The 22,751-nt window shown below is 37.5% G+C and overlaps 1 protein-coding gene across 1 annotated transcript in view; it reads right to left on the reverse strand.

Annotated features, from left to right (window-relative positions):
• Window positions 1–22,751, reverse strand: part of cubn (cubilin (intrinsic factor-cobalamin receptor)) — a 133,957-nt gene that overhangs the window by 46,646 nt on the left and 64,560 nt on the right. Inside the window, exons 32-46 of the mRNA XM_088918786.1 lie at window positions 22,309–22,465; window positions 21,633–21,749; window positions 21,175–21,288; window positions 18,657–18,785; window positions 18,158–18,290; window positions 15,813–16,018; window positions 15,250–15,431; window positions 10,894–11,086; window positions 10,145–10,342; window positions 9,705–9,851; window positions 8,247–8,437; window positions 5,823–6,006; window positions 4,866–5,040; window positions 1,885–2,063; window positions 1,234–1,443 (exon numbers count right to left, since the gene is read on the reverse strand). Coding sequence (XP_088774912.1) covers window positions 1,234–1,443; window positions 1,885–2,063; window positions 4,866–5,040; window positions 5,823–6,006; window positions 8,247–8,437; window positions 9,705–9,851; window positions 10,145–10,342; window positions 10,894–11,086; window positions 15,250–15,431; window positions 15,813–16,018; window positions 18,158–18,290; window positions 18,657–18,785; window positions 21,175–21,288; window positions 21,633–21,749; window positions 22,309–22,465 — 2,515 coding nt within the window. The remainder of the gene's footprint in view (window positions 1–1,233; window positions 1,444–1,884; window positions 2,064–4,865; window positions 5,041–5,822; window positions 6,007–8,246; window positions 8,438–9,704; window positions 9,852–10,144; window positions 10,343–10,893; window positions 11,087–15,249; window positions 15,432–15,812; window positions 16,019–18,157; window positions 18,291–18,656; window positions 18,786–21,174; window positions 21,289–21,632; window positions 21,750–22,308; window positions 22,466–22,751) is intronic.

The raw sequence follows: 22,751 nt of genomic DNA on the forward strand, positions 1-22,751 counted from the left end.
AATAATTTACTGTGATGTTTAACAGATAAATAACATTAAATTATATATCCCCCTTTTAATATTTTATATATCTTTATACCCTTCAGAAAGTGTTTTCAATATCATTTTCTGTAAAGTACAAATATTTTTAAGAAAAAAACATTTATTTTAGAAATGGTTCAGGTGGAGAGCTGCGTCAGCATGCATAGGCTGCAAAGGAACAAGTAATAGGTTTATTCCATGCTGAAAAGAGAAGAAAGAAAACACAACGTTTCGGCCATGGAGCCTTCTTCAGGTGTGAGAAAGACAGAGCAGTAAGCAAAGATAATGAGCACAAAGTAGGAGAACAAAAGCTGGGAGAGAGGAGGAGCAGGAGGCTCTTTCTTTGTTCTCTTTTCAGCATGAAATAAACCTATTACTTGTATCTTAGAAACGTACAAACAAAAAATGCTTTTAAAAAAATGCTTCTATAGGAAAGTGAATTTTTATCTTAATTTAATGAAAGCTTTTCATGTTTAACCTCAGAAGTATTTATTTTCCACAAAACAAAGAAATGTATTTCCTTGGGCAACAGCTATAACATTTAAAAATTAGATGCACAACTGTCGTGTATGTGCTATAACACGAACTACTAAAAGAAACAAAATAACGGGAGGCAAGGACTATGTTGCAGGCTGCTCTTCTCATTTACTGGACTGCATGGAACTTCTTTCCATTTACACATCACATATAATATTGCCTCCAAGGAGGTATACATCCACCAAAGGAAATAGATCCAGCAAGCAAATCTACATACAACAACATTTCTATTTAGGAAAGGCCTAATAGTTTGTATAGCAATTCACTACATATCATAAGTACATCAATTCAAAATGATCAAAGGGTACAACAAGAGATTGGCTACAAGCAATTAGATGTTCTGAGATCCTTTTCCAGCCATGTCTTGATAGATCCAATTGAATCAGTTCCACAGCTTGGCTGGGAAACTTGTTAGATACCCATATAGCAATCCTTGTTTAAAAAACTTCCTATTCTCATTCATAAATAGAACTCACTAACTCTCTATATCAGTTTCTGTTTTCAGTTCCTTGTTTCATGGTTGATTGTAAAAATCCGTTGCACTAACATTGCCAGTAGCTTCTAGGATTTGGAAAGGTAGCATCAAGAACACTCTTAACAGACTTAGTGATAGAAAAGGATAAAACACTGTCATATGGGGAAAATATAAAACCCAGACCTGAAAATTGCACTGACCTGTAGCATTATACTCTCTGATCTCCACGTGGTCAGCACTGCAATCAGTAGAGGTCTGTAGGTCCATGGCAATGTAGGTGAGGGTCAGGTAGTGCCCAGTGGGCCCCTGCAAATACCACTCACAATATGACCCATCTGGATAACTGGAGTCAGGGAATCCAGGGCTTTTTATTATTCCACTCTGTCCAACATATCTGCCACCACATGTAGCTGTAAAAATAAAAGCAGAAGTTATCTACTTAAAAATAGTTTTCTAAACCACATTCTCTGCTTGAAATAGAGAAGAAAAACAAACAGGACATTTCAAATTATCACTATATCACAGCCATCATACTGGTATCATAAAAGGCGTTTGATAAACTCTGTATTTTTTTTCATTTAAATGACAATTAAAGTATTTGTTTTCAAATATTTTTAACATTATAAGCCAAGCTCTTTGTTTCAGTGCAAGGCAAATACTGTAATTAGAGCATGTATTTTTAATGTTTCTTATTTCTCTTCATTTTATCATTCAAAACCCTGGACACAGTAAATTCATGCTAACGTTAAAAGTTATGAAGAGTAACTTCACAACACAATAGTTACTAATTATCAAGAGACCTAACTTTTAAAAGTGATTAAAGTGTTAGTGCAAAATCCAGTCACAAATACCTATGGAGTACTTGGCTTTGAATCCTTTGTGAGTGACACTACTGTCAGTCCGGAAGCGCAGGTACATAACAGAGCCAGTGGAGTGCTGTGTAGATGGGAGCTGAATACCACAGAGTCTTGCAATCAGGTCAGCGCTGGAAGTTGCTCCATCACGTAGCTCCAGGTAATCATACAAGCAGCTAGGTTTGAATGACAGAGGATGATTTAACACAGCAGAAGTCTCCTTGTAAAATGGCTGTAGAATTTATCATGACACAGAAACATACAGTAGGTCAAAGATGTCTCATACATCTCACAATGAGCCTTTAAACAAGTTCATGAAAATCCAAGCATTAATGTATGAGGTGCTGTTTAGGCCATTATTCAATACACCTCTCATACACACACAAATTGCTCTCACATTCACTAGTTTTACCCCTCACATGCGCTAGTTTACCTCTCACATATACATAAAACACTCCTTCACAATGTGAACGTGAGATGCAAAACTAGTGAATGTGAGAGCATTTTATGCATATATGAGAGGTGAATTATGGCCCAATGTTGGCGGTCCGTCTAAGTGGCACAATGTGATTGGCTGAGAAAATCTATCAACAAGCTTTCTCATTTTCTGCTGCGCTCCAAGATGGAGGAAAGAAATCAACCTCAACCGCAACAAGCACTAAGCCAAGCCGTAGCTTTAATTAATAACATCTTAGTCACACCAGAAGCAATAGCTTCACTGTCATCGGCTACGACGCCCCCGATGAGTGTTCTTCCGTCAAAGCAGCATACATAGGGCTGGCGCCAGGGGAAAAATCTGAAGGGAGTGTAGTGGCAATGCTTGTTAATAAGACAGAATTAAGTGTTGCTGTGCTTTCCCAAATGAGGCCCCATCTCTCTCTTCATCTCTGTGGTGCAGCCACAGAGAAGCTATTCATGCAGGCTGATTTAAAGATGTTTTCTTTTGATAAGGGACAGCTCCCAAATGGGGATGCACTTAGCTAAGCCTGGCTATCATGATCAATGATCATCCATTGGCACCTATCTGTCTAGGGAGTGCCAGATGGACATGTGTCAGGAGTAAGTGACTCATATCTCACCTTGATCAACCAATCAGGGACTGGTAGGGCCGAGTAACCCACGTGCGTCTCTGATGCCCATGAAACTTTCAGTCAATGAACGAGCTGAAGTTCCCCCAGGTAAAAACAGGCAACACGGAGGAATTCAGAGGAGAATTCCAGGGCAGGACGGCCCAGGAGCAGAAAGGCTCCCAAGGGCAGGACATTCTCGCAGCGCGCCTCCTGACCATCCTGAGACTCAGCCCGGACAACCACGGAACGGCCAGTGTGTCCGAGTGCCAGAACTTTCCTCTGTTCTAAGAGTCTAGAGCGGAGGTTGCCAGAGAGTAACCAGAGGATCCACCCGAGGTTAGCATCAGCAGCAAGCCTCGTGAACAGGTCAGAACTGTGGACAGCTGAATCACTATTCAGAACTAGCGCTTCATCAGGAATGAACCGGTCCTCTTCCTGACCTACTGGGACCCACAGTCATCTTTTCTCCTGTGCACAAACTCTTACTAGTTTCAGCCAAAACTAACTAGCCGGTCTTCAGAGAGCATCAGCAGCGCACCGTCACAAGCCGCACAGCACAGCCTGGCACCGAGCCAGAGAGCGCGGATTGGACAGCAACAAGGCTGCAACTGTTTCTTTGTGCCCACAGGAGATCTGAATCCCCAGAGATTGGATGAGTATTCAACTTCACTGCATTACAGCTTGAGAATTCAATTGTTATCCCAACCAGTTGATATCAATTTAATTCCTAAGAGTTATGTACTTGTTTTGAGTATCTAATGTAGAAGTTATAACCAAGTTCATTTACGAAACGGTCTAAATGAATGATATACTGAACGTATGTCCTCTTGATATATGTAACTCTTCGTAACTGAATAAATATATATCTTTTGTTTTCTGATAACCCTCACGATAAGATCTGTTAGGTTTACATGCATATTCTATGTATTAATAAATGTATCCTCGTGTATTAGTACTGCGTTGTGTGCGTTGTTTGAGTTATATCGCATGGTTGGATTCTAAGGCCATTAAAAGAATCAATTTTGTGATTTACTGCTACAATTAATAATTGTCCCAGTAAATGCCCAAACCCCTACAGAACTGGTGCCTCGTGAGAGCACACTACAGGGGCGTCTGAAATTTCGGTTGAAATGGAGCTGTTGCAACTACCCAAGTAAAATCTTGCAACAATACAACTGATAAGTGCTTCATGATAGAAGATGACGACGAGCAATCTTGTATTTAGCGATGAAGTACAGTTTCACGTTCAACAGCACTCTCGCTATTATTATTCCCTGGAGTGACAAAATACAATACGCGTTCATTTTTGCAGCTGAATCGACGGCAAACAAGGTTCTGAATCATTTAGAAAAAATAGTTGTAAAACCAACAAAAAGCACAAACTTCTATAACTACAGTCCTAGTCCTACAGTCATTTCCTTATCTGAAACTATTCCTTATCTGAAACTGCACTGTCACTGTAGATGAAGTTCTACCTTCACATAAGTCCTGTTACCACTCAGTGGCACAAAGTGAATCCTATACCATAGAAGCAGGTATTCATAATTCTAACATTGCCTGTCCACTTGTCAAGACATTAAATCCCTCAGCATATAAAAAAATCAGCACTAGGAAATCATCAAAAAATCACATTTAATAGCAAAAAATGCAAAAATTAAATCTATTAAGTTAAACATTCATAAACTTTTTTCTCTTTTCAGACACTGGCCACTTTAATCCTTTTTGCCTAATCTTAAAAACCCATTTATATAAATAAAATACGGCTTCAAACACATACAGTAGGTATAAACAACTAAAATGTCACCACCTGTCTTTATTATCATTACATTTGTTCATACAGTACATGTACTGTATATTTATTTCTTTAATGAAACAATTGTTAACATTAACATCACAGGTCACTACTACCTTGCAGATGACTCAATGTAAAATTCATCTTCAAAGTCTAGCTGAATGACTTTCCCACTGGGGACAGTGATGACCCAAATGCAGTCCACGTTCTGGGGGTAGTTGCTGGGATAGTTGGGGGACATTACGTATCCAGGGGGATCTGAATCACTCAGTTCAATGCCTCCACCACATACTGTAGAAATAATAAAAATGTGTTTTTTTATACAATGAAGACTTAAGAAAATTGGCTTAAACGTCTAAGTTTAATAATAAAGACAGAGGGCAGCAATTAAAACACGCTTAAAACGAATTTTATTTCTGTATGGCCTGGTCTGTTATTTGATGGAAGTCCTTTATAATGCAGATATTCTACCTTGGGAGATCAGTATTGTTGGTGGGCTAGTGGGCAGTCAGCAGGCAGTATGCTACAATGTTGTTTGCCTCACAGATGAACCGTAACACTTACAGTACAGTATAGTATAAAACCTGGCCTTGCTAATACAAAATTATGACAACAAGAAGAGGGATGAGGTTTCTCAACATGAATGATGTGATATCTGAAAAGACCGATAATAGCATGTTAAAATCAAGATTTAATCAAGTAGAATGTTTTTTAAAAATCTGCATGTTAGAACAAATTACTATTCTTAACCGTACTCTCAATACAGTTGGACTAATAAAAATTAAATAGAATAATTAGAGAACTAGCGTAAATAATTTGTTTCTGAAAGTAGTGACTTTGAATGTGTAATGGCATGAAGTTGCAAAAATACAGCTCTAAAACTATAGCCAAAACCTTTTTATATACTGTAAATTCATTAGTTCGCAAATATGTAATAAAGAAAAAAATTGTACATACAGCACAAAACACAGGATAAGTACATATGCAAGATTACATATCGATAGCTATTCATATCTTGTACAAGATGTATGCTGTTTTAAAGGAGGGGAAACAGTAAGAGCTGGAGTGCTCACCCAGGCCCCTTGCCTCAAAGGTGAATTTGAATCCAAGTGCTTCACTGGAGCCATCAGAGACAAAATGGACAAAGAGAGTGTTGTCTGTTGTATGTAGGGAGGAGGGGGAGCTGGTCCCACAGTAATGTCCGTTCCCTCCACTGGGACCCAGGGGTGGAGATGAGCCATCAGGTCCATTCCTCAGCTACAGAAGCACAGGGCAGACATTTTCATAACCATGTGTAAGTAATGGAAAAGCAAAACAAAAGCATGGGTCCTCAAGCAGAAAGGCAATTTCAAAAACTTGCAAAGCTTGCAAAAACCTACACATTATTATACTGATCTCTGTTGATGGAGCCTGCTAGCAGAATCTGTGTGTTACTCTGTAACCATATCTGCTGAATTCACATGCTGAACTCTGACGTCACACTTGCTTAAGCACAGATGCTTCCCCCCTCATTTATGGCCTTTATTGTAGTTCCATGTATGCATACAATAAAGCTTGGCTGGACAAACGAACATTTCAGGGTCGAATCTCTTGGTTTCTACACTGTCGACCATGCAAATGCACAAGTTAAAACCAGTACATTTGGGGTGAAATTTGAAATAGTATTTCCACTATGATAAAGTATATTCTCTTGTTATATATATTTATTTTGATACAGTATCTTAGAGAATGAATAAATATAACCAATGAAATAAAAACAAAAGCATTATTGAATACAGTAAATGATAAACATCATAATGTATCTTAAAAAAGCAATAACATTGCATTGAACAGAGTCATATTTATCATAATTGAATTCCTGAAAACATGTATCACATTTATTCACACCTATTAGTATTCAATGAAATAAAATCTAACAAAAACAAGGGTGGCATGGTGGTGCTGGGTCCCTTGGTTCAATTCTAGACCTGGGGTGCAATCTGCATGAAGTTTCTCCCTGTGCTCATGTGGATTCATGTGGGAGAAGGCTGAATAAAAAAAATAAATCTACAATCATATTAAGTTCTTTATTAGAACTTTATAAAGAACTTTAATAAAAGCTTTCAGAACCAGACAGATGCCTCAGAAGGTTTATTGTTCCCTTAGCCTTCTAAAGGAACTAACATATTGAAGTACTTTAGTAGCAATATCAGTAGCATGAATCTACTTATAAGATAAGATCACTTTATTAGCCATATACAATTTCTTGCATTAGGAATTTGTCTTTTCGCAAACCCCAGCTTGCTCTCCATGAGACACAGACACAGACAGGGAGAGAAGCTGGGGGTCAGAGCGCAGGGTCAGCCATTTATAAGGCTACCCTGGAGCAGTTGGGGTTAAGGGCCTTGCCCAGGGGCCCAACGGAGTAGAATTCCTCTGCCAGAACTGGCAACCTTCCAGCCACAGGTGCAGATCCTTATCCACAGAGCCACGGCACCGCCCTGCCACCGCACCACCCATTATGGTCAGATGAACCAAAAATAAACTTTTTGTATATTCTCATCAGTGTTATGTTTGCCATACAAAATGAAGCTCATATTGAGAAAATGCCCACTTTGATGTGAGAAGTCTGTTATACTTTGGGATGTTTTTAATCTATGGGTTCTGAAAGCCTTGTTAATATTACATTATAAATCTAAGGCCTAACACCTGCTTACAGTATATACAGTATACACCTATACCACAAAGCTCAACCTTGGCACAACCTGGGCATTTCGGCCTGACAAAAGATTCAAAGCATACTTCCAAAATAATAAAGATTGAGTTAACTGCTCACAAAATAAATGTATCTCAATCTTCAGACCTCAAACCAATCAAACATTTATTCAAACTCAGGAACGCAATTCACAAACAGAAACGAAAGTTTCTAAAGGACATAGAGAAATTCTGCCTGGAAGAATAGTAAAAAAAAAACCCTCAGAAGTGCCAAAACCTAATAGAGGAGGTGTCTTGTAAGAACAAATTCATAAAAGACATGGATGTACTTAAAACTAACTATAGGGTTGTGAATAGATGTGAGCCTTGTGTTTTTCTGGAATTCCATTATTTACAAGAACTTTGAATATGCTCCATGCAACGCTATTAACATTACACTAAACCACATTTTAGAATTACTTCAATTAAGATGTATTATTCAATCTAAAAAAATACTTTTGTATTATAATTTTGTTTCTATTTGAGCAGAGTGATATAACTATACAGTATGTTTACTGATATAACTCATCCCTCCTTACAGTTTATCACAGTGAATTTGCATTTGATTTTTATAATTTGCCTATGGTTTCACCATACTTATACCATGTACTCATTTTGATCAACTTTTATTTCTTACAATCTTTACTTTACCTTATGTTTTCAAGCTTTTTGTGCTTTTTCTGTGGTTTATGATTTCTTCACTACACTTTACTTACACAGTCTTGAGTCAAACTAAACCTCTCTCAAAGTTCTATATACTGTACCTCCAAGTAGTCTCCTGTGGTGCACTGTGTATTTAGCCCTTGTACATGGAACTGAGATTCAAATTCCAATGAAATAGTAAGCCCACTGGTCACCACAACATGCCAGGTGCAGTCAAGGTTGGGGGAATAGTTCTCTGGGTATCTTGGAGAGCTAATGACACCTCTATCTGCATGGAAAAGACCTCCACAGCCTGAAAGAGAAACAGGATATATGCAAACCACAGTGTGGCTAGAAACTCTTTGTATGATTCTGTTTAAGAGGATATTCCAGTATTATACTACACTTGAGTGTAATCTCTCTTAATTGTCCAGAAATGACCCAATCATTCAACCCACTGCATCTTCTTAAACAGAAATGTAACACCTTTTGGACATCAACAGTAATTTTAATAAGTCAATTTATACAAGTATTTGCAGTTTAGCTTCCCTGGAGTTGAATCTACAGATTTGCAAGGAATTAACCCTGAAAACACAGTCTTCTGAAGACACCTTATAGTATACAAAAATATAAAAGAATTCACATTTCTAGAATATAACATGAACCATGCATTTTTTAAATTAATATCAACACTGACCACTCCTCATTTATTAGTATTTAGTTGATTACTATTATTTTCATACTTATTTGGCATGGGAAGTTGGGACAGAGGATTTTTATATTTCTGCTAGGTTAAAATACTTTAAGCAACATGCTGAAAGTGAAATTACTCAAGAAAACAGAAGTGTTACTGTACATAGAGTGGGCGTAGAAATTGACTCCCCTTGGACATCTACCACATTTTGCTGTTACAACCTCCAATTGCAACACATTTGAACAGAATTGTTTTATTATGATTAACAAAACATACTTAACATTTTGATGGGGCATATTCATTTATTTGAAATATTTTTTTATTTATATTTACTTTTTAAAGTATTCATCCCTCTGAGACCTTAAGCATTTTTATATGTTGCTCCCCTTTTGCAGCAATTACAGCTCTAAGTCTTTTGCGGTACAGTATGTTGTAACCAGCTTTTCACATCTTGTGGGGTTTTTTTTTGCCCACTCTTCCTTGCAAAATTGATCCAGTTGTTGCTGGTTGCTGGGGGAGCAGTGGTGTACAGCGATCTTCAGTTCCTGCCAAAGATTTAAGTCTGGACTTTTATGTCACTCATGGGTTGCCTTGGCTTTGTGTTTGGAGTCATTGTCCTTGTGAGACAGGAATCTACTGTACATCCTAGTTTCAGATCTTTTGCAGACTGTTCCAGGTTGTGCTGCAGGATATACCTATATTTTGCTCCATCTATTCTGAGCTCTACTGTGACAAGACTCTGCTGCTTGAACATGTAATAACATGCTACTGGGTAGTACACTGGGGAAGAATAACATGTTTTTTTATTTTTAAAAAGTCAAGAAAAGCCTAGTGTTATTTACAAAGATGAAGTAAGAGTGTTTTAAGAGGCATTTTGGATACTCACCTTTGTGAAAGGATGCATTGAACCCTGCACCACTGTAGCTGCCATCAGAGGTAAAACGCAGGAACATAGTGTCTCCAGAGGAATGAACAGGTCCTGGCAATTCCCTGCCACAGATAGTGGCTAACAATGGGGAAAGATTTGTCTCACCTTCGAAGAAGCCAAATAGACAGAACTCGTTGTAAAAGGAGAGCATTTTGAGACAAAAGATATTGTCCTACAGATGCAAATTTTGCTCAATTAGGAAAGTGGCTCATATATAACTGAAAATGACATCTAAATCACATACTGCATAGAAAATATGCTGTAAAAGTGGTGAAAAACCTCACGGTGTAATATTAAGTTAAATTATCTTTTTTTCTTTTGAAAGAAATATTGAAACCATTAATTTTAAATATTCAAAATGAGTATAACAAATTCCCCTGGTGAAGTTGGGCCCTCACCATCTCTGATGACTAGGCTGTCATAGAAGCAGGTGATATCAGCTTCAATGTCTACGGACAAGAGATTGAACTCCACAGTGGAATCAGGAGACCTAATGATCCAGGTGCACTCAATATTCTCCAGGTAGTTCTCAGGCCAGCCAGGTGAGAAGAGAAACATGGGTGATTCACTGGTCATCAGAGCACCCCCACAGGCCCCTGGCAGCACACACATTGCGACACACACATCACATATGGTGCAAGCATTACAGGAAATTTTATTGCATTTCAATATGTCCATGGTTAGTGTAACAAGCTATTTTTTTACTTAATATTAATTTCAATTTACAAACAGGAAATCATTTTAATTTTCACACTTATAGTATTCTTTGAATATGACATTTATATTAATCATTAACAATGAGGGTTGGGCCAAAACAAAATAGCTTAAAAATAATCCAAATGGTTTTCAAGATTGCTTGAAAGTCTTTTGTCTGAAAATTGATTTATCATGAACGACGATACTGGACATATTTCTTTTGAAATTGAACACTGAACATGTGCACAGACTTGATTGTGAACTGCAAACGATGGCACACAAATGAGAAGATTTCAGTACTCCCAAACTTGTCCTCCATTGAGCATCTGTCCATGATGCAAAACCTAAACCAGGTAACTACTTAAAAACCTTAACAGTGAGTAGTTCAGAGGACTCTGGGGAATTAAAGATTTATATAAACAGAATACTGTAACTAGTCAAGTGGACTGACCTGGAGCAATGGTGGGCAAAGGTCCTGAGCTCTGTACAGCCTGCCACTCAATGAGAAAACCCCTCCCACTAACACTCTCGTCAGAATGGAACTCCACTGTCATAGTACTGCCAGAGCTGGTCACCAGGGGAGGAAGGGAAAGGCCACAGAATTTCCCCAGAGAGTAGGAATGGGCATTAGGGCCATCAAAGATCTGCAGAGATGAAGACTCTCTAGTGATTATCCTCAGACACTCGGCATAACAATCCACTACATCTATCTACAGACACTGAGAACAAGCATCCATTTAGCTAATTTTCAGGAGCAGATATAGAAACCATTTAGAATAATCACACAACAATATAGTGTCCATGTGTCACGTATCCTTATGTCAGTGACATGGAACAATACTGACACTCCTTCAGAGACAATGAAAAGATAAAGAGAAGATTGATTACACATTTCGGTTACTCTACAGGGGGAAAAAAACACGAATCTACTATTTTATAGGGCATTAACAGTATCTTGTGATAAAGACTATGGATCCTGATTCTACCTGCCCTTCTAAACAATGCCAAAACATTATAAAAACATCTCCAAGAAATTAATGAGATTAAACTGAACTAACTTTCTGGTTTGCAGGCCGGTATCTCAATTTGTCAATCCAGAAGTTAATTCTCAAATCCACTGAAATGGATATAAAGAAAACTCAATACGCTAACAGCTGCTTAATATAATTGAAAAATTAGGGCATTCTAGTTAAGTAGACCACATTACAAAAATCCAAAAATCTGATGTACTCCCATATTCCATAATAAAAATACAAATGAATAAATCAAATATATATATTTGGGCGGAGCAGAGGTTCTGTGTCTAAGGATCTGCGCCTGTGGCTGGAAGGTTGCCGGTTCAAATCCCGTGGCCAGCAGAGGAATCCTACTCCGTTGGGCCCCTGAGCAAGGCCCTCAACCCCAGCCGCTCCAGGGGCACTGTACAATGACTGACCCTGCGCTCTGACCCCAGGCTTATCTCTCCCTGTCTGTGTGTATCATGGAGTGCAAACTGGGGTATGCAAAAAGACAAATTCCTAATGCAAGAAATTGTATAGGGCTAATAAAGTGATCTTATCTTATCTTATATAGAAATGGGAGAGAAAACAAAAGGCCTGTATTTTTCTGTTTGAACATGGTACATCTGTGTGCAGTGAGAAGAATTAATAATAATCCAACAATGATTTGAGTTTCTTGTAAATACAATTCATTCTGCATCTGTACTATGAACTTCTCCTGAATATGTTGCAAGTTATTTCTTGATTCAATAGTTAAATAACTTCTGAGACAACAGGATTTAGAAGGCCCAGGTCTCCCTAAAATGCATTTAAAACTCAATTTCTATTCAAATCAGTTGAACTGAAATGACCAGTTTTGATCTCCAGGTCTTCCCTATATCCACTAAAAGAAAAACTATTTAGAGCCAGTAACTTCAGGATATGAGTAGGAGGATAACTGCTGCTTTTGATCCAAAAAGAACAGTGACTCCTAAGCCATGTACAAATGGAAAAAAGAGAATACTGCCTACATAATAGGCTTTGGGAATTTAGCTGTTGATGTTTAGCAGATTTTGGAGACTGCTGCGCTTACAGTATCAATGAAACCCATTTATTTGGTTTACACAGTCAAGATGATCTTTGTCTTTCCTTGCCTTCTGAAAGTTTTACATAGGTTAAAACCCCATTCTTCATTGAAATATACAGATGCAGCTACTCAGAAAGCTCAGGGTGTTTTGTGGAGTGCCACAAAGAACATGGCATGTAACACCATAAGGTAACACACAATAACGTTTTATTTTCAATAAAACTGGGATAATTAAGACTCTTTCTCTGATAATAAAATGCAACATGTAACATATACTGTATGTACAGTACTATACTGATTTTGTATTGAATTTTTATATCACAGTATGTTAAATATTATAATATCAATAAAAGTAGCAACGACATGGATGAACCAATATAAGCGTGAAACATACAAAATAGAGGTGTCTTTATCATGTAAACTGACCCAGAAACCAGTTATTCTGATAACCTATTGGTTGAATCGTAGGTGTAGTTATTAACTAGAGTGTGTTATCTAGAGTGTGTTACTAATGATAAAGATAAAAGAGCAACTACACAAAAATAAAATATAAATAAAATATTTTAGCTTTTAGCTTTTAATCATAAAAATTAAAAAATATTTTGAGGGCCCTCTGGGCCTAAATGTTTTCCTAAATGTTTTACAATGGGAACACGTTGTAACTTATTTGTTCTGTTTTAAATGATCAGGTAACTGTATATATAATAATGTTAGAATTAAGCTTTTGGACCTTTGTACTTTGAGGTAGTTTGTCTCTACAGGCTAATTCACTTGTCCTTTTGCTTTTTGTCACTGAATTAGTACATCAGGAAAACCGTCTTGGTGTTATCTCACAGCTCATGCTTTTTCAGTTTAGTAAAAAAAACATTAAAATCAGAGTTTCTGTGTGTGTGTGTGGACTGGATATTTCTTTATCGATGCTTCTGCAGTTTTGTTTTCTTTCAAACCAATGCCGTTTTTAAAGACTAGGATTGTTGCTTTATTTTCACAACTTGCATTTAAATATGATAATGTGAAATATGATTTTACAAAGCTAAGCTTTCAGTTTTTGCACAATCATCAGTTCATACTTTGAGAATTACTATTCAGCACGTATTTATGTGTAATACCTAAATATGACCATATAAAGCAGAATACCACAAACTCAAAATAGGTTATAATAACTGTATGTAATAACAGTAATGAGAGTACTGGATTAAACATTTCTGTATCAATGTATTTCTGTAAATCATTCTGTATAATGTACATCATTTTAAAAACATGAACATTCTGTTTTTTAGTCTTTTTAAGGCTAATACACAACTATCGTGGCTTAAGATTTGGAGACATTTTATTTTACTATTGATGCAAATGCACAGAAAATACATAGCTCGAAAGAGGGGCTGATATTTAAACATTCTTTAAACATATTTTAAATCCTATTTAAAATGATACAGTGAGCAACTGATTACTTTTTTCAGTTTTAAAAAATACTGTCACTGCTACAAAGTATTATGGCATGCTAGTTATAGCAAAAAAATACAATTGTTTGATAATGTTCGCTTTTTAAGGCTTAAATGGCAACTCTCATGGTATTGCAATATCTCAATGATATTGGAAACTGATTCAATTTTACTGTTCACACAAAAACTACCCCTTTTTCACTTCTCAAAGGGGGGAAGGTATACAGGCCAATTCAAGGAAGATGTAAACACATTTTTGGTTTGGTTTCTTAATTTCAATAATCTTAAATATTTGTAATTTATTATCTTTTTATTGCCACTTCATGGCATTAAACAACTGAAGATTGTTGATCTGATTTGTCTGGTAAAATTGGTTTATTTCTGCCATTGTCAGTATTCATATATCTGCTCATTTATGTTCATTCGCATATTCTTGATATTATTTTCATACTTATATATACATGTATATGTATACATATTCTAATATATAAAATTAATAAAGATGTCAAAATACTATTCACATATTATTTATCATATTTTAGCAGAAGAGAAAGAGAACCATTATTTGTCAAGTACAACTGGTGTGTTGGCTTGTAATGAAAATTCTACCACTGAACTACTGTTTTATTTTCCATGACAATACTAATGACAGCAAAATGCAGTTAAACACAAGTACATCAAAACTTTTCCAAAATAACCACAACAAGGGACTGAGTTAAATAACCTGATGCAGTTTTTAAGAAAGTGTAATACACTATCACTACCAACTATATAAAATATATCTATATTCATAAATTAATATTGTTAATGATGTTGAGAAACTTTTAAATTTTAGCTATCTTTATTTACATAATTCCATATTAAGTGGATTTAAAGAAGTAGGACAACAGGCAAAATTAAGCTCATGCTTTCATCAACATCTAATGCACTACAAGGGCCACCTTTTGATCTCCTTTGCTCAGTGAAGATTCTTTGGGCAGTTTACCACGACATTCCGAAGTTATCCTTACATGCAATCTGAGTAGCTGCATACAGTAGGTAAAATTTTATTTTTGCAAGCTATAGGGATCATAGAAGTAAGGCAGAGCTGATTAATAACTGATCATTCCAAGTTAGAGGGCATATACTGTAAAAACAAAAAACAATTGCCAATTCCAAATGTTTAAATTAACGGATTAAAAATATTGTGCTTTCTCAATGTTTTCTGACACAAAATGTGGTACAAATGACATTACTGATAAATCCAGTTGTGCTGGTTTTACATTTATATTTTGACTCTTTAAAGGAGTTAAAGGACTTACATTCAAGTTGTCAAAGTAGCAATCGTAAAGATCTTCAATGTCCATGTCTAAGAAATGAACTTGGATGAAAAAGCCAGCATCAACTGTGATTGTCCACCGGTAATGTGCATTGACAGGGTAATTCCTGGGCCAGAGGGGAGATGCAATCTGTCCTGAAATTCCTGAGATCTCATTCCCGTACACTAGAAAGGAAAATACCAGACATGAAGAGCAGCTCCAAGGTGCATACTTCTTTAAGAAACTGCAGTTCTACAGCCAACTGTAGCATTGATTTATGACTTCAAACTAATTAGGACACTGTATCTTACACTTATTCAGAATATTTATTGCTACTTGCTAGCATGAATGAGTGAAAGGGTATGTGATATTTTCATAAAAATCTGTGGATAAAAGGTACAGAGAGGCAATGCTTATTTCTGCAACTGTGTAATTTCAGTCCTAGGAGTTTAGTAATCATAACCTGAGGGAAGTAATGTGTGACAATTCAGCTGGACAACTTGCAGGTAATTCTGAAATCGATTCTTTCTCATTAGCATTAGAGGTTTCCTCAGTTGTTCACTTACAGTGTGCAAATGTAGCCCTGAAGCCAGCCCCAGGAACTGAGGAGTCAGAGACAAATTTCACCCAGAGAATATGTCCAATGACAGAAGTGTAGTTAGCAGGAAGGTGACCCCCACAGAATCGCCCCACCAGCTGGCCAGTGGAATTTCCCTCTCTGATCTCCAGGTAGTCACTGCTACACCCAGAGCTCTGCTGGATGTCAAATGATCTGATGGCAAGAGAAAGAGAAACAAACTTGGTAACTTATTAATTATGTAGTAGTAGGTTTGGTGACTTTGCAGACCCTTTTCCTAGTACTGTACATTCCTTATTTACATCCTAACATTGCCAAAATTGCCTATTCGTTCTGTTTTTGCCAAACATTTTACAACAGAGAACACGACAAGTTCACTCAAGATAAAATATGTTTCATATAATCTGTGTAGCCAAGAACCACAACAGTGTAAAAAAAAGCATATGAGATGAAAAAGCAGTGAAGAAGACTAATTTTTAGGTAAAGGAAAAATGGTCACCAAAAATATTTCAGTCAACTTTGATGATATTCTTGTTTTATGGGATGATTCACTCAGAACTGCAGTACCAAAGTTTTTCTACTCAAAAGCATATTATAACTGAGAGGCTAACATAAATTGATCTTAATGGCCTCAAAAAGGGATCATTCTAAAAGAACTGAATATAAATGTACCAAAACCTGAAAGGTGTTGACAAATTCAACCCATCAGCAATGGAACCAAAACCAACAACAAATGGCAAATAACAGGAGTCTCTACACTGCACTGAGAGTAGTGGGTACCTGGTACAAGGTATTCACCATTGGAGTAAGATATTTAAATCAATAAGTTACTACCAAACAAGTCCTTTTCCTCTATGTTTGCAACCTTTCTTAAATTTAAAGTTATTAGTTGGTCTATATGATTTTTAAAATGTTCCAATGATAAGATCAAACAGGAAAGATTATTGGTTCTATAGCAATGGATTGATCACGTGTCAGAATTATATTGCAGTTTTTATATGACCCCAGAAGACAAATGGTCTTTCTTATATCTGAATACACCTCTTGGTCAAAGCACCTCAAAGCACTTGTGAAAAGGTTTAATCAGAAAGTCAGAGTGAAGTCAGTTTAGACAGAAAACATTCTCCATAAGCAAAGATGAAGGAAAATAGCATAATACTTAAGTCATGGAATCCCCAAATTCTGTTAATATCCTTTAGATTAACTTATAAAATATAAATAAAATTCAGCTAAAAAACATATATGCACAGACGAGTGTGACTGAGCATCAAGACAGCAGAATAGTATAAACAGTGACTGTTAAATCAAATAAGGCAAATTACTTGACTATATATGGAATATTTAGTGAGTTAAAGTGTTTTAATATGAAGCTAGGGGGGAAGATTTACGTAATCGATACAGAAGATCAGAAAGTTGCTCATGATCAGAAAGATGCTCATTGCCAGCAACCATATCACCCTGTAATTGACAACTGGCAGCCCACTGAAGATAAGCAGTTGTGAGCCTGGTCAGTACCTGGATGGGAGACCTCCTGGGGAAAAAAGGTTGCTGCTGGAAGAGGTGTTAGTGGGGCCAGCATGGGGTGCTCACCCTGAGGTCTGTGTGGGTCCTAATACCCCAGTGTTATTATAAAAAGGTGCCGTCCTTTGGATGAGACGTAAAAATGAAATTCTGACTCTCTGTGGTCATTAAAAATCCCAGGGTGTTTCTCGATAAGAGTAGGGGTGTAAGTGTTATTATCCTAGTGAGGGTCACAACCTGTAGCCTATCCCAGAAGCGAAGAGGACAAGACAATTCTGAGAACACACAAATTCTGTCCTCATGGAGGAAAGGCCACTCCATCACAGGGCCATGTAGGAAGGGAATATTGAATCAAAGTCAGTATCAGCCAATCAATCTTATCAGCATGGCTAGGATGTGGGAGGACACCAAAGAACCTGGAAAATATGGGCATGACATACGAACTCCATGCAGGAAGAGGCCAGACTCATACCAAGGACACTGTTATAAGTCTTTTGTCACTATGCTGCTTGTCTTACTTCTTGTACAGTATATTGGAATTTATTGATGCTTATCATAAAGTGTTAGCACAAGGCGAAAAATAAAAAAATAACAAAGCATGAAGAAATGTAAAAGGGTTCAGACAACTGAAACATTCAGAATCGTGTAATGACATAAGGAAAGTGCCTGAAGTGTAGGGTGGTCACCTAGTTTTCAGGCTATCCCTAGATGCTAAACTTCAATAACTCCCTACATTTTGGGCAGAATGGCTCATTAAAACCATTTGTTGTAACCAGTAATGGTTATTCCCAAAATTTATGCATCCAGAATTACATGAAAGAGAGTTGCAGACGGTTTCCAGGAGAACTAGTGATGCTCCAGACACATTCCACATTGGGTGGATAGGCTTCAGGATAGTTGGGGCTGTTGAAGGCTCCTGTTTCCATGTGTAGATGCCCTCCACAAGCTAAAATCAAAAGGAAACTGCAGTAAGAAGTAGTTCAGGGCACAGAAATTCTGAAAAACTTTTGATCTAGACTAGTTGGACAAAACAATTGTGCATAACATATTCTGGAGTAATTACAATCAAATTAATGAATACATTTTTTCTTGATATTTTTTGTTTATGCAAACCCCACCTCTTCTAATACTCCACTTTCATGTAAAAAAGTGGAAATATAAGTCTTCGATATGCAGACAAAAACTATGAAATATAAAAAGTCGAGAGAGGTGATCTTCCTTTAAAGTATCCACAGGTATTTTCCAAAGAAGCAGTGACAGGACATCAGACAATTCAAGACAAATCTATTAATACCAAACTCTGGGTATTTACCAGAGGTGGAAGATGTATACACAGCTCTGAAGCCCTTCTCAGAATCTTGTCCATCTGTGACAAAGTTCACAACTAGGGCATTGCTGAAAGATGTCACAGGGTGAGGGAGATCTGTTCCACAGTAGCGTCCTAGGAACAAAGATATTCACAGAGAAGCATTTTAAGTGATAAAAGTTGGAGTATGTCTGCCTTATTCCATTATGATGTCTCTTTTAATTTAATTTTTAATCTGTACTAGAGGCATCTCTGGAAATTTCCAGGAACATGTTTCCAGCTTTTTCTAACGTTAATAAATGAACACAGGAAACAAAGCCTGTCAATTAATGCCAAATATGTCCACACCCCTTCCTTAACTTAAAACTAGATGTCCCATCACATCATCATCCAGGTGGATGCTGCACATTGGTGGTGGTGGAGGGGAGTCCCCATTACATGTAAAGTGCTTTGAGTGGAGTGTCCAGAAAAGTGCTATATAAGTGAAAGCAAAAATTATTATTATTTTATCAAGTGCTAGCTAATCTGGTAATCTAATCAACCTCAAACTGACCAGGCAACGTAATCTTCCCTTAAGACCAGCACACTCTACCACCTGCTATTGTCAGTGAATGATGTATCACTACAGTAAAATCTCGACATCTGCAAATTTAACATTATTTGCTTATTTGCAATTTGGTATGGCTGACAGGGTTTATACAGAAGAAGAGCAGAGTGGGAAGAAGCAGAGCTGAAGGTTTTTAACTACAGTTTTCAAGTTAGTGGGCAACAGACTAGAATTGTGGGATCTAGCTAGTGAATTAGCCTCTCCATGCCATCTGCCCAAGTACCCACTATTCAGCATCTTATTTTAATATTGGTATGAAATGTACTTGTTCCAAGTTGGCAGGATGGGGAATGACAGCTTTTTTAAAGAAGATGACTTCATAGGCTCTTTGACAGTTTAATTTTATGTTTCATTACAATGTGCTATGATAAACAGAAGTGGAGAGAGAAAGTGCAAGCTAGATGAAGAGGGGGGGTCATGTTTATTTTAGCTTGTCATCAAGCTCCAGGACCTGGGACTGAACACCTCCCTCTGTAATTGGATCCTGGACTTCTGGACAGAACGTCCGCAGGTGGTGAGGGTGGGCACCAACATATCCTCTACCCTGACTCTAAACACTGAAGCCCCCCAAGGCTGCGTGCTTAGCCCTGTCCTCTACTCCTTATTTACCCATGACTGTGTCACCAGGCATAACTCAAACTCCATCATTAAGTTTGCGGACGATACAACAGTCATTGGCCTGATGGTGAGGAGTCTACATACAGGGAGGAGGTTGAAACCCTGACAGCATGGTGCCAGGAGAACAACCTCTCTCTTAACATCAGTAAGACAAAGGAGATGATTGTGGACTATAGGAAACACCAGGGAGGAGACCACACACCTATTTACATCAATGGGACTGCAGTGGAGAGGGTCAGCAGTTTTAAGTTCCTGGGAGTTAACATCTCAGAGGACTTAACCTGGACCCACCACACCAACATCATGGTCAAGACAGCACGGCAGCGCCTGTTCTTTCTCCGCAGGCTAAAGAAGTTCGGCATGCCGTCACATATCCAGGCCAACTTCTACAAGTGCACTATTGAGAGCATCCTGACTGGTTGCATCACTGCCTGGTATGGGAACTGCTCCGCCCGGGATCCCAAAGTACTGCAGAGGGTGGTCAGCGCAGCTTATCACCAGCTGTGAGCTACAAAGCATCCAGGATATCTACTCAGCTACTGTAGATGTCTGAAGAAGGCCAGGTCCATTCTCAAGGACCCCAGTCATCCCAGTCACAAACTGTTTTCCCTCCTACCATCCGGTAAACGGTACCAAAGCATTCGGTCCAAGTCCAACAGACTACGGAACAGCTTCTAACTCTAGGCAATAAGACTGCTAAATAGCCAACCTGCAGCTCCATTAGCAAATCACCTGTAATGGCTACATGGACACACAGTTTTCACTGTATTCAGCATAACTGCACTACATGTATATATTGCACACACCATGGACACATAACAGCTCTACTCATATTGAGTTTTATTCAATTTCAAAAATGTAACCTCAGTTTTGTGATTTTTGTGTTTTTGTGAATTTTGTGATTTTTGTGATTCTTGTGATACTTGTGAGCTCGCAGAAAAAGACATTTCATTGCCAGCAACTACTGCTGCACGCCGTATTGTTGTGCATTTGATAAATAAACTTTGACTTTGACTTTATGATAATCTGCAATTACTTTTGTTTATTTTATTTGATTAATGTTAAACTAAAAGCCAATCCATTAGTACTAATATAACTATATGTCTTTTAATCATACATTCTAAATACTGTAGTAAAATACATGAGGGTATAGGGAAGGGCTTGGTTAAATCAACACTGTATAATACATATTAATGTGAACAGGCATGATGCAGTACATACTAGGGTCAGAAAGTGTGAAATATCAAATTAATATTTCTTACAAGTACACTGAGCTCCACTTCTCTCACCAACACTTACCTATTGAAGGGGCTGCATAGTTATCCCCATCCAGAACCTCAACCACATCCGTGGAGCAGTTGTTATTTTTATTTTCCAGATTAAAGTCAGTAAAAGACAGGGTGACATGGTTGACTGTGTGAATAGATAAACAAATCTCTGTATTAACTGTTAACATTTCACAATTACCACTGTTAAAGTGCTGCACATAACTACCAGAATGTAAACTTCTACATTCCAAAGAACAAAGGGTTTCCTTAGAGTTTAACAGCTAACTATAATACATCACTGATTTCTTTATATTTCAGAAACTAGATTGGATTAAACTGCCCTTCATGAGAAGACAGGGAAGACAATGTAATTATTCCAGACCTGATTAAACTCTGGTATGTCCTAGATCACACACACTCATTAAAATTAATTATTTACCAGAGGTCCTTCTAACTGTTAAGTCTCAGGAAAGGTTTTCATGTACATACATGGCTCTTGCACTTTAATGATCCAGCTACAGTTCTGATTAGCCGGGTAACTTGCAGGGTACCGTGGTGAGGCAATGGCTCCTCCAAGGTCATCGCTCTGGATGATAGCTCCACAAGCTGAAATATAGACCACAGTCTCAAAGAATCCCAGCCAGCACTTTGCCTAGTGAGGTGATCAGGAGCAACGAGACAAAGCGAATCAAAGTACATAAGGTGACACACTGGAAGACATTGAAAGTCGTTATTTCACCCTGAAAAGAAAAAATAGATAAACAATGTTTTGGCTGTGGAGTCTACTTCGAGTGTCTAACCTCTCCTTTTTCTATTCACACACAGCAGCAACTCCAAATTCATACCTCCATTGAAAGACATTTATAGTTTCTGTCAGTTTTTTCACGTCACATCCTTTCAATACAAGTTTGTATAGGACTGTGTCACTTTGGTTGACTGGGTTTCTTTTAACAGTCCATCCTTAATGCGTCTCTGGGGAGACTGTAACTTTTAGGTTCTAACCATTTTCCCACAGTATGCATGTTCCAGGACTAGACACCCAGTTTCCAACTAACAAGTTATATATTTATTGAGAACCTGATTTAGCTTCATTCTGAATTTGATTTATTTTGGTAGTATCCCTGAATAAGCCTGTATAATAAAATAATAATAATAATAATAATACTTTCAGAGAACTGGGCCCTGAAGCCTCTGTGGTTGTAGCTGCTGTCTGAACGGAAGCGCAGAAAGATGGTGTTCTGGGTAGAGGTCAGAGGGGAGGGTCTCTGCTGACCACACAGATGCCCAAGTATTGGGTCTGATGCACTGGGGCCATCAAAGATCTAGAAAAAAAAGGAAAACACATATTAGGACTTTAAACATTTTGACAACATCATTCCCACAACCATTTTGACATTTTTCTAGGACATCATGAGTGTTTAAGTTTATTCTGATGGTCACAAACACTGGTAGTAGCAAGCTGGTAACAAGGCTATGAAATCATCAAATAAAAAACTGGGAAAATGTTCAAGTTAATTCCTTCTTAGTTCTTCATTTCTTAACTATGGATGCTTATTAGCACCACGGAGAAAAAAAGTATTGCGTTTATATGAGATAGGATAGCTTTTA

This window comes from Atractosteus spatula, chromosome 6 (genome assembly GCF_055471065.1).
Source record: "Atractosteus spatula isolate fAtrSpa1 chromosome 6, fAtrSpa1.hap1, whole genome shotgun sequence".
NCBI lineage: Eukaryota > Metazoa > Chordata > Actinopteri > Semionotiformes > Lepisosteidae > Atractosteus > Atractosteus spatula.